General features: G+C 50.6%; 1 protein-coding gene across 3 annotated transcripts in view; it reads right to left on the bottom strand.

The window, feature by feature from the left end:
* Positions 1-11,814, bottom strand: part of LOC140197377 (RT1 class I histocompatibility antigen, AA alpha chain-like) — a 47,640-nt gene extending 35,826 nt beyond the window's left edge. The window contains exons 1-3 of one of the 3 annotated variants that reach the window (XR_011885933.1): positions 11,629-11,719; positions 10,284-10,489; positions 9,560-9,731 (exon numbers count right to left, since the gene is read on the bottom strand). Coding sequence is in view for 1 of the 3 variants with exons in the window: in XM_072257334.1 (XP_072113435.1) it covers positions 11,629-11,722 (94 nt within the window). In the remaining 2 variants the exon portion in view is untranslated. Of the gene's footprint in view, positions 1-9,559; positions 9,732-10,283; positions 10,490-11,628 lie in introns of those variants that run through there. The other 2 variants (XR_011885934.1, XM_072257334.1) reach the window with 2 other exon arrangements.
* Positions 11,815-12,553: the final 739 nt, after the last annotated feature.

Below are 12,553 nucleotides of genomic sequence, written 5' to 3'. Positions count from 1 at the left end.
ATCCGAACCCCCGAGGTCCGGTATCTGCCGCCCTGGAACCGCTGTCCGTACCCCACACGTCCGTCCTCTCTGCTCGCCTCCCGAAAAATCCCGCGCTCCTCAACTCAGTACAAACATACAAGCTAACATTACATGACTTCCATTGGCTAACAAATGAATACAATTTCCATTATCACCAAGTATAACCCAAACATGCGGTTACAGAGAACCCCCGGCTCAGCAGTTAACAGTACGAGAAACCATTTCAGCATCACACTTCAGAGAAGCCGCTTTGGTAATAAGCAATTAACAGTTAACTGTCCGTCTAGTATTACTGAGAACCCTACATTCTCCCCCCACCGAAATATTTCATGCCCTCATGACGCTCAGATAATTCACCATCCCTTCCTGCAGAACACACAGCCCAATCCACGTGCAGAAAGCAGTGATCTGACTCCCCAAAACGGTAGCGATCACACCTTGTTCCCTGGGTGCTACATAGGCCAACCTCTCTAGGGGTTTCCGACTTCTCCGAGACCTACGTACCCCCTCTTCTAACCCTTCCGCTTCGGGCACTACAGGGGACCCTTTAAAACTACGAGGCGAATCCTCCCCCGTGCGGTCACCCAAGCCCCTCTACACCTCGTAACCCTCTATCTCTGGTTCAGCGCCCTGCATACCACGGACTGCCCCTCACTAGCCCCGTCTAACCCAGTGGGGGAAAGGCCAGGAGTCTCTTCCTCCATCACAGGAGCATCAGCGAATGGCAGAATGTACCAACCATCCCAGTCATCATCCTCCGAATTGGTATCCCTCACAGGACCTGGTCTCAGGCCTGTCTCTCCCGGGGTAGGCACGGTCCTCAACCTTGTGGGGACGCAGAGTCCTGGTATTGGGTGCAGTCGGCCCATCAGGCTCTCGCTCTACCTGTAATCTTGCCCCAAGGGCAACAGGTGATTCAGATGGAGGATCTTGACAGGCCCTTTTTCATGCTTGGGCTGCACCCAGACAACCGGTAGGTTTGGCATCTGACTCTGCACAACATAGGGCGTGGGTGCCCAGCGATCAGCCAATTTGCGTTTTCCCGGTAATCCCAGATTCCTGATGAGGACTCGGTCTCCCGGTAGAAGTTGAGAGAACTTTACTTTCTGGTCATACCTCCTCTTATTTCCCTGATTCTACCGGGCGGCCGCCTCCTTGGCCAAATCGTAAACTCCTTTCCGCTCTTTCCTCATATCAGACTCAAACTTCAGGTAAGGCTTCGGTGATTCCTCACCTGCATCAGTCCCGAAACAAAGGTCAATGGGCAACCTTGCCTCGCGCCCAAACATAAGATAATAGGGAGAGTAACCAGTAGCTTCATTACGTATACAGTTGTAACAGTGAACTACATGCCCAATATGTCGACTCCAACAATTCTTTTTGCTGATCTCCAGAGTCCCGAGCATGTCTAGCAGCGTCCGATTGAATCTTTCCGGCTGGGGATCGCCCTGCAGATGATAGGGCGTGGTCCTCGATCTCTCAACCCCCAGCATGCCCAGTAACTCATAGATGAGCTTAATCTGAAAATCTCGTCCCGATCACTATGTGTCTGCCGAGGAAGGCCATAATGCACAAAATACTTCTCCCATAGCACTTTTGCCACTGTGATCGCCCTCTGATCCTCCGTAGGAAAAGCTTGAGCATACCTGGTGTAGTGGCCCGTGATGACCAAGACATTCTCTGTGTTGCTGGCATCGGGTTCTATGGCCAGGAAATCCATACACACCAGGTCCAAAAGCCCCGCACTCTGCAATTGGGACAAAGGGGCAGCTGCCCGGGCAGCGTCTTCCCGCCGTTTGCAACGAATGCAGGACTTGCAGTACTCTTCAACCTCCATCCTCATCCGGGGCCAGTAAAATCGATCCTTGAGCAAACCATAGGTTTTTTCCATCCCCAACGTCCAGAGTCATCATGGAGGGACTTCAAAACAACCTTCCGATACTTCTCCGTCAGGACCAGCTGCCAACACCGAGGTCGATCCGGGGGTGACGTTACCCGGTACAGTATAACATTTGGTTCTTCAACCTCAACGGAAGCCATTCACTCAGTAACAGAGACCCTGAGTCGTGCTTAGACTTCTCCGCCCGTGTCACATCCCCCTCTTCCACGGCATGCCAGACAGGGCTAATGTCCGGGTCATCTCGCTGAGCAGCAGCCACTTCCCCAGGGCTCAACCCCAGCAGCTGCATGGTCTTCAGAGCAGTCAGGTCACAGTAATCTGGGGGCAGGGTGTCATCAGATGCCCCCAGTGAGTCCACTGCTCGATCCGGCCTCTCCTTCTCCTCAGCCTGCACGGTGATAGCAAACTGGCTCATTGCCTTCACCCCAGATGCAGGGATACTATCCCACTCCTCGTCCTTCCGCGGGTCCTCATGGCCCCACATTGGCATTCCAGCTCCCCAGCCGGTACTTCAGGCTGAAATCATATACAGACAAAGCAGCCAGCCACCGATGGTCTGTGGCATCCAGTTTCGCCGAGGTCAGGATGTAGGTGGGTTGTTGTCTGTCCTCATCTCAAACTTGGCCCCATAGAGATAGTCTCTCAGCTTATCCACCACCACCCACTTCAACGCCAGGAACTCCAACTTCTGAGTGGGATAGTTTCTCTCCCAGAGTGACAAACCCTGACTGACAAAAGCCACAAACCTCAGGCCAGCTCCCTGATCCTGGTATAAAACAGCCCCTAACCCCCCATGTCTGGTGTCAGTGTGTAGCACGTAGGGCAATCGTGGGTCCGCAGAAGCCAGTACTGGCGCCTGAGCCAGCATCTCCTTCAGTGACTGGAAAGCCGCTTCACATTGGCCATCCCATCTCTGTCCGAAGGGCTTTGACTGGTTGAAATATTCTCCAAACTCCCGTCCTTTCCTCCCTTTCCCCCTCTATCCCGGGGGGGGGGGGTGGTGGGTAGCCACGCAGAAGCTGATTCAAGACATGACTCACCTTGGCGTAGCCCTTCACGAACCTCCGATAGTGCCCACAGAACTCCAGGAACGAGAGCAGAGCACTCATGGTCTGGGGCCTCAACCAGGAGGTCACCGCTTCGCTCTTAGCTGGGTCTGCAGCTACTCCAATTCTGCGAGACGATGTGTCCAACATAGCCAATAGATGTCTGGTAGAACTGTTACTTGTCCAGGGAAAGTTTTAACCCTTCCTGCTTCAGCCAGTTGAGCACCTTCATCAGTCTCGCTTCATGTTCTTCCAAGGTGGATCCAAATCTATGAGGTCATCCAAATATACCAGCACTTCGAGTTGGTGCATATCCCCAACTGTCTTCTCCGTAACCCTTCTGGAAAGTGGCAGCGGCCCCCGATATGCCCTGGGGCATCCTTTCGAACTGATAAAATCCCAGAGGGCATATAAAGGCCGTCTTCTCCTTATTGGCCTCACTCATCGGGATCTGGTGATACCCACTCCTCAAGTCCAACACTGTGAAAGCGACTTGGAGCAACTGGGTTTGTATACACTGGAATTTAGAAGGATGAGAGGGGATCTGATTGAAACATATAAGATTTGTATGTTAGAGGCAGGAAACATGTTCCTGATGTTGGGGGAGTCCAGAACCAGAGGCCACAGTTTAAGAATAAGGGGCAGACAATTTAGAACGGAGTAGAGGAAAAACTTTTTCACACAGAGGGTTGTGGTTCTGTGGAATGCTTTGCCTCAGAAGTCAGTGGAGGCCAATTCCCTGGATTCTTTCAAAAAAGAGTTAGATAGAGCTCTCAAAGATAGCGGAGTGAAGGGATATGGGGAGAAGGCAGGGAAAAGGTACTGATTGTGGATGATCAGCCATGATCACAGTGAATGGTGGTGCTGGCTCGAAGGGCTGAATGGCCTACTCCTGCACCTATTGTCTATTGTCTATTGACTGTGTACTGATCAGGGACCGTGCGCCTGTTCAGTATTCTATAGTCCACACACATACGAACCTTTCCATTCTTCTTTCGGGCCACTACGATAGGAGACGCATAAGGGCTTCGGGAATCCGTGATGATCCCAGCCTCCTTCAATTTACACAAATACTGCCGCACGTCTTCCACGTCTGCAGGGGCCAGGCGCCGTGATCGTTCCCTAAACGACTATCCTCAGTCACCCATATGGTGTGGCGAGTGCTCCTGGATCAACCCACATCAAACTCGTCAAGGGAAATAACATCTGCCATCGTCAACATCTTCTCCACCAGCCTCCGCTTCCAACTCTCCGGCACAGGTGATGCCCCAAAGTTAAAAGCTTCAGCGGTTAACTTACACCTTTTTCCCGACAGCTCTCCCCCAACTGGCTTCACGGGGGCGCTGTGCATCACCGTCACCTGGAACAAATGCACCAGAGGCATTCCTCGCTTGAAGGTGACCTCCCGTGCCGTTGTGTTCCTGATGATCACACTAGCCTGCGTGCCTGTACCACCGAGAGCTTCTGCAACTTGTGTTTCAACAGCACCCCAGCAGGGAATCTCGACTCCCCCTTCAGATCTTCCGGGGTGTCCACTAAAAGGGCTTCACCCTCAAGCACTCCTGGGAATCTAGGGATCCCCATCACTCTTGCTACTTCACCCGGCCACACCACCCTGGGCTTCGACTGGGCACACCACACAGTGCCTTGTTCACACGCTGCGTCCAGCCCAGGGTGACCCCACACTTCCTCAAAAGCAGCTCAGAACACTGGGTGCACTGACAGGGTCTCCAAAAAGTCTTCACCCGCCTTCTCCTTCTAGGCTTCCAGGAGTCTCCACACAATAGGGCTATTGGTCCCCACCAGAATTGATAGCCCCCCCCTAGCGTCTCACTGGGATCTGGGCAAACCAGTACCAGGGCCTCATGAGCCTCAGACACCCCAGCTCAGCTTCCAGGAACTCCAATTTCACAGACAAATAGCCATCGTACGGGTAATCACCATCGCGGATACCCCAAATTTCCAGTGCACTGAAAGGTGTCAGGGGTAAATGCGCCAGATACTGATTGTAGAATGACGGTACAGTAATGTGACCTGTGACCCGGTGTCGAGTATGGCTTTTGCACCTATCCCTTCTATCCAGATCGACACGCTGGATCGGGGTCCCACCAAACCTTCCGGGCAGGAATGGATTCTCAATATTCCTGGATTTCAGTGCTTTATAAGGGATAGAGAGGGTGGAAAAAGAGGAGGAGGTGTGGCATTACTGGTCAGGGATACTATTACAGCTACAGAAAGGGTGGGTACTGTAGCAGGATCCTCTTTTGAGTCAGTAGGGGTGGAAGTCAGGAACAGGAAGGGAGCAGTTACTCTATTGGGGGTATACTATAGGCCCCATGGTAACAGCAGAGATACAGAGGAGCAGATTGGGAGGAAGATTTTGGAAAGGTGCAAAAATAACAGGGTTGTTATCATGGGTGACTTTAACTTCCCTAATATTGATTGACACCTGATTAGTTCCAAGGGTTCAGATGGGGCAGAGATTGTTAAGAGTGTCCAGGATGGATTCCTGTCACAGTATGTGGACAGGCCGACTAGGAGGAATGCCATACTAGATCTAGTACTAGGTAATGAACCGGGTCAGCTCACAGACCACTCAGTGGGTGAGCATCTGGGGGACAGTGACCACCACTCCCTGGCCTCTAGCATTATCATGGAAAACGATAGGATCAGAGGGGACAAGAAAATTTTTAATTGGGGAAGGGCAAATTATGAGGCTATAAGGCTAGAACTTGCGGGTGTGAATTGGGATGATGTTTTTGCAGGGAAATATACTATGGACATGTGGTCGATGTTTAGAGATCTCTTGCAGGATGTAAGGGATAAACTTGTCCCGGTGAGGAAGATAAAGAATGGTAGGGTGAAGGAACCATGGGTGTCAAGTGAGGTGGAAAATCTAGTCAGGTGGAAGAAGGCAGCATACATGAGGTTTAGGAAGCAAGGATCAGATGGGTCTATTGAGGAATATAGGGAAGCAAGAAAGGAGCTAAAGGAGGGGTTGAGAAGAGCAAGAAGGGGGCATGAGAAGGCCTTGGCAAGTAGGGTAAAGGAAAACCCCAAGGCATTCTTCAATTATGTGAAGAAAAAAAGGATGAGAGGAGTGAAGGTAGGACTGATTAGAGCTAAAGGTGGGAAGATGTGCCTGGAGGCTGTGGAAGTGAGCGAGGTCCTCAATGAACACTTCTCTTCGGTATTCACCAATGATAGGGAACTTGATGGTGAGGACAATATGAGTGGGGTTGATGTTCTGGAGCATGTTGATATTAAGGAAGATGAGGTGTTGGAGTTGTTAAAATACATTAGGATGGATAAGTCCCCGGGGCCTGACGGAATATTCCCCAGGCTGCTCCACGAGGCAAGGGAAGAGATTGCTGAGCCTCTGGCTAAGATCTTTATGTCCTCATTGTCCACAGGAATGGTACTGGGGGATTGGAGGGAGGCGAATGTTGTCCCCTTGTTCAGAAAACGTAGTAGGGATAGTCTGGGTAATTATAGACCAGTGAGCCTTACGTTTGTGGTGGGAAAGCTGTTGGAAAAGATTCATAGAGATAGGATCTCTGGGCATTTAGAGAATCATGGTCTGATCAGGGACAGTCAGCATGGTTTTGTGAAGGGTAGATCATGTCTAACAAGCCTGATAGAGTTCTTTGAGAAGGTGACCAGGCATATAGATGAGGGTAGTGCGATGGATGTGATCTATGTGGATTTTTGTAAGGTATTTGACAAGGTTCCACACAGTAGACTTATTCAGAAAGTCAGACGGCATGGGATCCAGGGAAGTTTGGCCAGGTGGATTTAGAATTGGCTTGCCTGCAGAAGGCAGAGGATCATGGTGGAGGGAGTACATTCAGATTGGAGGATTGTGACTAGTGGTGTCCCACAAGGATCTGTTCTGGGACCTCTACTTTTCGTGATTTTTATAAACGACCTGGATATGGGAGTAGAAGGGTGGGTTGGCAAGTTTGCAGATAACACTAAGGTTGGTGGTGTTGTAGATAGTGCAGAGGATTGGCAAAGATTGCAGAGAGACATCGACAGGATGCAGAAGTGGGCTGAGAAGTGGCTGATGGAGTTCAACCTGGAGAAGTGTGAGGTGGTACACTTTGGAAGGACAAACTCCAAGGCAGAGTACAAAGTAAACGGTAGGATACTTGGTAGTGTGGAGGAGCAGAGGGATCTGGGGGTACATGTACATAGATCCCTGAAAGTTGCCTCACAGGTGGATAGGGTAGTTAAGAAAGCTTATGGGGTGTTAGCTTTCATACGTCGAGGGATAGAGTTTAAGAGTCACGATGTAATGATGCAACTCTATAAAACTCTGGTTAGGCCACACTTGGAGTACCGTGTCCATTTCTGGTTGCCTCACTATAGGAAGGATGTGGGAGCACTGGAAATGGTACAGAAGAGATTTACCAGGATGCTGCCTAGTTTAGAGAGTATGCATTATGATCAGAGATTAAGGGAGCTAGGGCTTTACTCTTTGGAGAGAAGGAGAATGAGAGGAGACATGATAGAGGTGTACAAGATAATAAGAGGAATAGATAGAGTGGATAGCCAGCACCTCTTCCCCAGGGCACCGCTGCTCAATACAAGAGGGCATGGCTTTAAGGTAAGGGGTGGGAAGTTCAAGGGTGATATTAGAGGAAGGTTTTTTACTCAGAGAATGGTTGGTGACTGGAATGCACTGCCTGAGTCAGTGGTGGAGGCAGATACACTGGTGAAGTTTAAGAGACTACCAGACAGGTATATGGAGGAATTTAAGGTAGGGGCTTATATGGGAGGCAGGGTTTGAAGGTCAGCACAACATTGTGGGCCGAAGGGCCTGTACTGTGCTGTACTATTCTATGTTCTATGGGATAAGGTCTTTTCCTTTCGATGGTCCCGCTGCACATTGTTGGGAACGTATTTTTCCAGAGACTCCAGTCCGTTCCCTCACTGCGTCTCTTCTAAGTTTCCCGACCCCCCCCCTTCCTGCTGGGACACCCGGGGGCTCTCCCTCGGAGGGGCTCCCTGCCGTTCACATTCACGCCTGAAGTGCCCCTCTTCCCCGCAGTTATAGCACATGCCTCGCCTCGCGGGACCCCGGCCTTCGCCTGGCCTCAGCGCCGTCCGTCCCTTCAGGGAGGGGCCTTCTCCGCTAGTCTCCTCCTGCGGAGGGTCCCCACCTGCCGCGACCTCCTTTTGTATCTCCTGCGTAGAGCTGACCCCGGTCATTACACCACATGGAGCTACTACCGAGGTTTGTACCTTGTTAACGGATCCCAGTTCCGCTTCCAATTCGTCCTCCTCCTCCCTTACTTCTCTGAGCAACTGAACCAAAGCGGGGCGGGGGGCGTGGGGAGGTGGGGACGCGCTTTACGGGACTGCCGGAGGGTCGTAATGATCACATCATGTCTCTGCGCGCCCCTGGCTACCTGGTCGATCCTTATCCGATCCACCTCATTCCCCAAATGACCCCCCGTCGCCTCAAGCAATTTAGCCTACGCTCTCGTCGGAGAAGATGCTCAGAAGGCTTTTCCCCTTTCTCCTGAAGCAAATTCTGAATTCCGCCCCCCGCAACCCCCACCGAAAAGCTCCACCGTGCTTCCCGTCAGCCCAAACGCCTCCTCTAGGGCGGCTAGACACTCCTTCCAAGAAGCCAGGGGCTGGTTAACTCTCACCCCTTTTACCACCTCAGCTGCCGCCCCTCTCAAACTGTCCCCCAATGTTTGTCGCTTCTCCTCCTCAGAACACTGCCACTCACCCAGCAGCTGAGAGGTATGTTCTATCCAGGACTCATAATCCTCTTCCCCGTCGGGGATGGGGTCTTCCCTGAGAAAATTCTTAACTTCGGTCGCGGACCCATCACCCGGTTCACCAAAGAGTTAATGGCTGAGGCCAACTCAGAGCCCTCCGCCTTCCCTGGGGAATGAGAACTAATTACATTCTCCAAATCCGATCACTCCCTTCCTTCATCCTTCAAAAACCAATGGACCCGCTCTCTAAAATCTCCGCCTCTAGCCTCGGGCAACTTCTCTGGTGTCTCTTCAAACCCTTCCTCCGTGACAGTTTGCACGCCCCATGGCCCCGCCTCACCTACCTCACCGATAGACTGGGACAGTCCCAATTCCTTGACTTCAACACCAGCCCGTATCAGCACAAAAGCTGAGTCTCCCGTTTTACCAACCTTTCTGCTTACAATCTCTACCTTACCGATAGCTCTGACCATATTCAAATATCGAATTAACACATCGTCCGGGGTATGTATATCCACCCCACTTAATACGCAGGCATGATTAACCGGGACATCCTAGATCTCACACCAAGGTTCAATCTTATACGCATCCATCTCTTCTAATTTAACTCGGGCGATTTACACTATCCGACGGCATTGAAATCCGCGGGTCGAGCCCCCACAATGTAATGGTCTTTGCCCCAGCTGACTCCCGTTGCCTAGGGTCAATAGGCGTCGACCCCGCCACCCAATGATCAGCCACGACACAAATACCAAACAATATACCGAGTGCGAGGAACGAATTATACTATATAGCAAGTTTTGGCAACAACTAAAAGAAAAGGCGCCACATAAGTAACTTGTCAGTCTTGTGCACATAATATTTTAATACGTTGGAGCTCACACCTCCGATTCCATTCACAACTTCCTTCCGAGACTCCGGCCACCATCCGAACCCCCGAGGTCCGGTATCTGCCGTCCTGGAACCGCTGTCCGTTCCCCGCACGTCCGTCCTCTCTTCTCGCCTCCCGAAAAAGCCCGCGCTCCTCAACTCAGCACACACATGCAAGATAACATAACATGACTTCCATTGGCTAGCAAATGAATACAATTTCCATTTTCACTAAGCAACACTTGCGGTTACAGAGAACCCCTGTCTCAGCAGTTTACAGTACGAGAAGCCATTTTAGTATAACACTTCAGAGAAGCCATTTTGGTAATAAGCAATTAACAGTTAATAGTCCATCTAGTATTGCTGAGAACCCTACATGTGTTTCCTTTCTGCTTCTACAGAATCACCCATCTGTCCCCCTGCCTACAGAATCTCCTATTACTGCTGCCGTCCTCTTAATTCCCTACCCTTCTGAGCCACAGGGCCAGACTCAGTGCCAGAGGCACAACCACTGTTGCTTCCCCGTGTACTGTTGCAGCTGGCCATCTCTGATTGTGTGTGTGTGTTTTTTTTAGCTCTGCTGTTTCAATCGGCAGTTATTTTTGTTCATTGACTTGCATAAGCTTTGCGTAACTGTCATTCTGTGTGTTCCCTGAATATGCCTGATGTAATGCTGCTGCAAGCGAGATTTTCATTTTATCTGTATCTTACCATTCTTATCGGCCGGCTGGTGGCGCAGTGACATCAGCTCTGGACTCCGGAGCCATTCGAACTTTCCATCCGTGCCGGGTTGTGTGTCGAGTACGCAACTCGGCCTCGTAAGAAGAACACTGCGCTGTGAGAAGGACTTGGGGGGCCACTCATAGAATCTTTCCTCCAAAGACAACCACTTGAAAAAGTGGTCGCAGAGTATGGCACTGAGAAAAAAAACATTCTTATGCATATAACGATGAATTGGACTGAACGTACCTAAAACCTCCCTGAGCGTCCTAAATTCCCGGCTACCTAAATTAACTGAAACTGAGCAATATTGTTCTTAGTGATTTATGGCTTCTATTTCTTCTGCTTCCTTTTTCATTGTATTTTCTGTAAGCAGCCAGTGCAGACACAGAACACTCTCCCTTAGTCTGCCATGTGTAAACATACTGACCAACCACCCCAACACCAGAGCTTTGATGAAATCGCCACTCATGTCCACTGGCAACTGCCTCCACTTCCCGCTGCATCATTTGGCATGAGCGGTGTTAACCTGGCGATTTTACAAAACCTCCCAGAAGTCTTTGTACATAGCATGCATCAATGTTCTGCCAATCTATTACCACAGCAATCGCCAAAACTTAGAGCCAACTCTTGTTGCACTTTGAAAATAGAAAGAAAAAGTTCTGACAATAGTCAACAGGCCAGGCAGTATCGGGGGAAAAGAGGAACTGTTAATATCTCAAGATAAAGACGGAAAGCTCCGCAGTTCCGATAGCATGCAAGGACAGAGAAACAGGGCTAATGTTTAATGGCCAAGATGGAAATCTTGCAATAGTTCGGGTAGCATCTGCCGGGAGACAAAGAATGAATGTTTCAGATTCGGGAGCCTGAGTCAGAACTTGGAATGAGAGAAATCAAGTTAGTTTTTGTTAGCAGAGAAGTCATTCACACATAAAGCACAGAAAGAGGCCACTCGGACCGCTATGTGTGTGCAGACCCTAGAGGAATGGGTAGAACAGGGGCATTTCTCTGGTATTGTGAAACAGACTGACGTAATATGGCAGTTACGGGATAGTTAAACTCAGATTAATTGCTTTAATGTGATGCCTCTGTTAAGATTGTGGGACTTTCCTCTGGGAGCTGGCGACAATTCCTATCCACCTGTGAAACATATTCAAGGATCATTTTGCCCCGAGTTCATCAACTCCAGAAATTTGATAAGAGTGAAATGAGAACATAGGAGTGCGATGAGTTCGTCCTGCCGTCTAATGGAGCGACAGCCAGGAACTCCAAAAGATTTAAAGGTGAATTTCCCGACACAACCCCCGACCATCGCCGTCACATACCCTCGCCTCACCTGCCTGGTCTCCCGCGACAGAGCAGAGAGATAACGCGGTGACAAGGAGCGATACCGGTCCGGTCCAGCTCTCCATTGCGACGACTCCTCGCATCGACTGAACACTGATCGTTAGTCAGTGAACTGCTGAGGGTGGAGTCAGATTCACAGACGCGGCCAGTAGGTGCAGGTGCAGCCAGTAACTGAAAATCCTTCTACAGAAATGGACTGTGGGGGCAGCGGAGTGTCGGCTGATCGCGGGTGGGAGTGGAGCCAAACCACTTCCAGTCGTGTTGCATCAAATCCGGCGAATGTAAATTTCAGAAACCTCCCAATAGCCCGAGGGAAGCTGCTCAGCACAAACCTTCTCCAATCACTGGGTAAGACAAAACTTCTGGAAGAACTGGGCGGGCCAGGCAGCAAATGTGAAGGGAAATGAAGTTGATGAGACATCTCCCCCAACAGTATCCAAAACAGTATACTGTATCTGTTTAGGAGGAAGATGACCCAAGGGGACTCCTGCACAACCTACCTGCTGCTACGCTGTCTAATGGCCACCCATTCCCTTTCTGCCTGTGTAGCCTTTACCTGCGGTGTGACCAGCTCATTGAACGTGCTATTCACGACTTTCTCAGCATCGCGGATGCTCCAGTATGAATCCAGTCGCAGCTCCAGCCGCTCAATGCCGTCAGCCAGAAGCTGCAGCTGGACACATTTCCTGCACACATAGTCGTCAGGGACACTGGAGGTATCCCTGATTTCCCACATGCTGCAGGATGAACAAACCACGGGGCCGATCACAGCTATCATGACCTACCCATTACGTTGCCTCAACTTTTGAAATGTGGACGTGGAACATTGCCGACTGCCTCGGGAGTGGTATTGGCCTCACTGGAAGCAAGCTCCTCCTCAGTGTCTGCTCACTTCAGCCAAAACCCTTTCACTC

The sequence above is a fragment of the Mobula birostris genome, chromosome 5 (genome assembly GCF_030028105.1).
Source record: "Mobula birostris isolate sMobBir1 chromosome 5, sMobBir1.hap1, whole genome shotgun sequence".
In the NCBI taxonomy this organism is placed as follows: domain Eukaryota; kingdom Metazoa; phylum Chordata; class Chondrichthyes; order Myliobatiformes; family Myliobatidae; genus Mobula; species Mobula birostris.
This window is presented reverse-complemented; position numbering and strand designations above follow the sequence as displayed.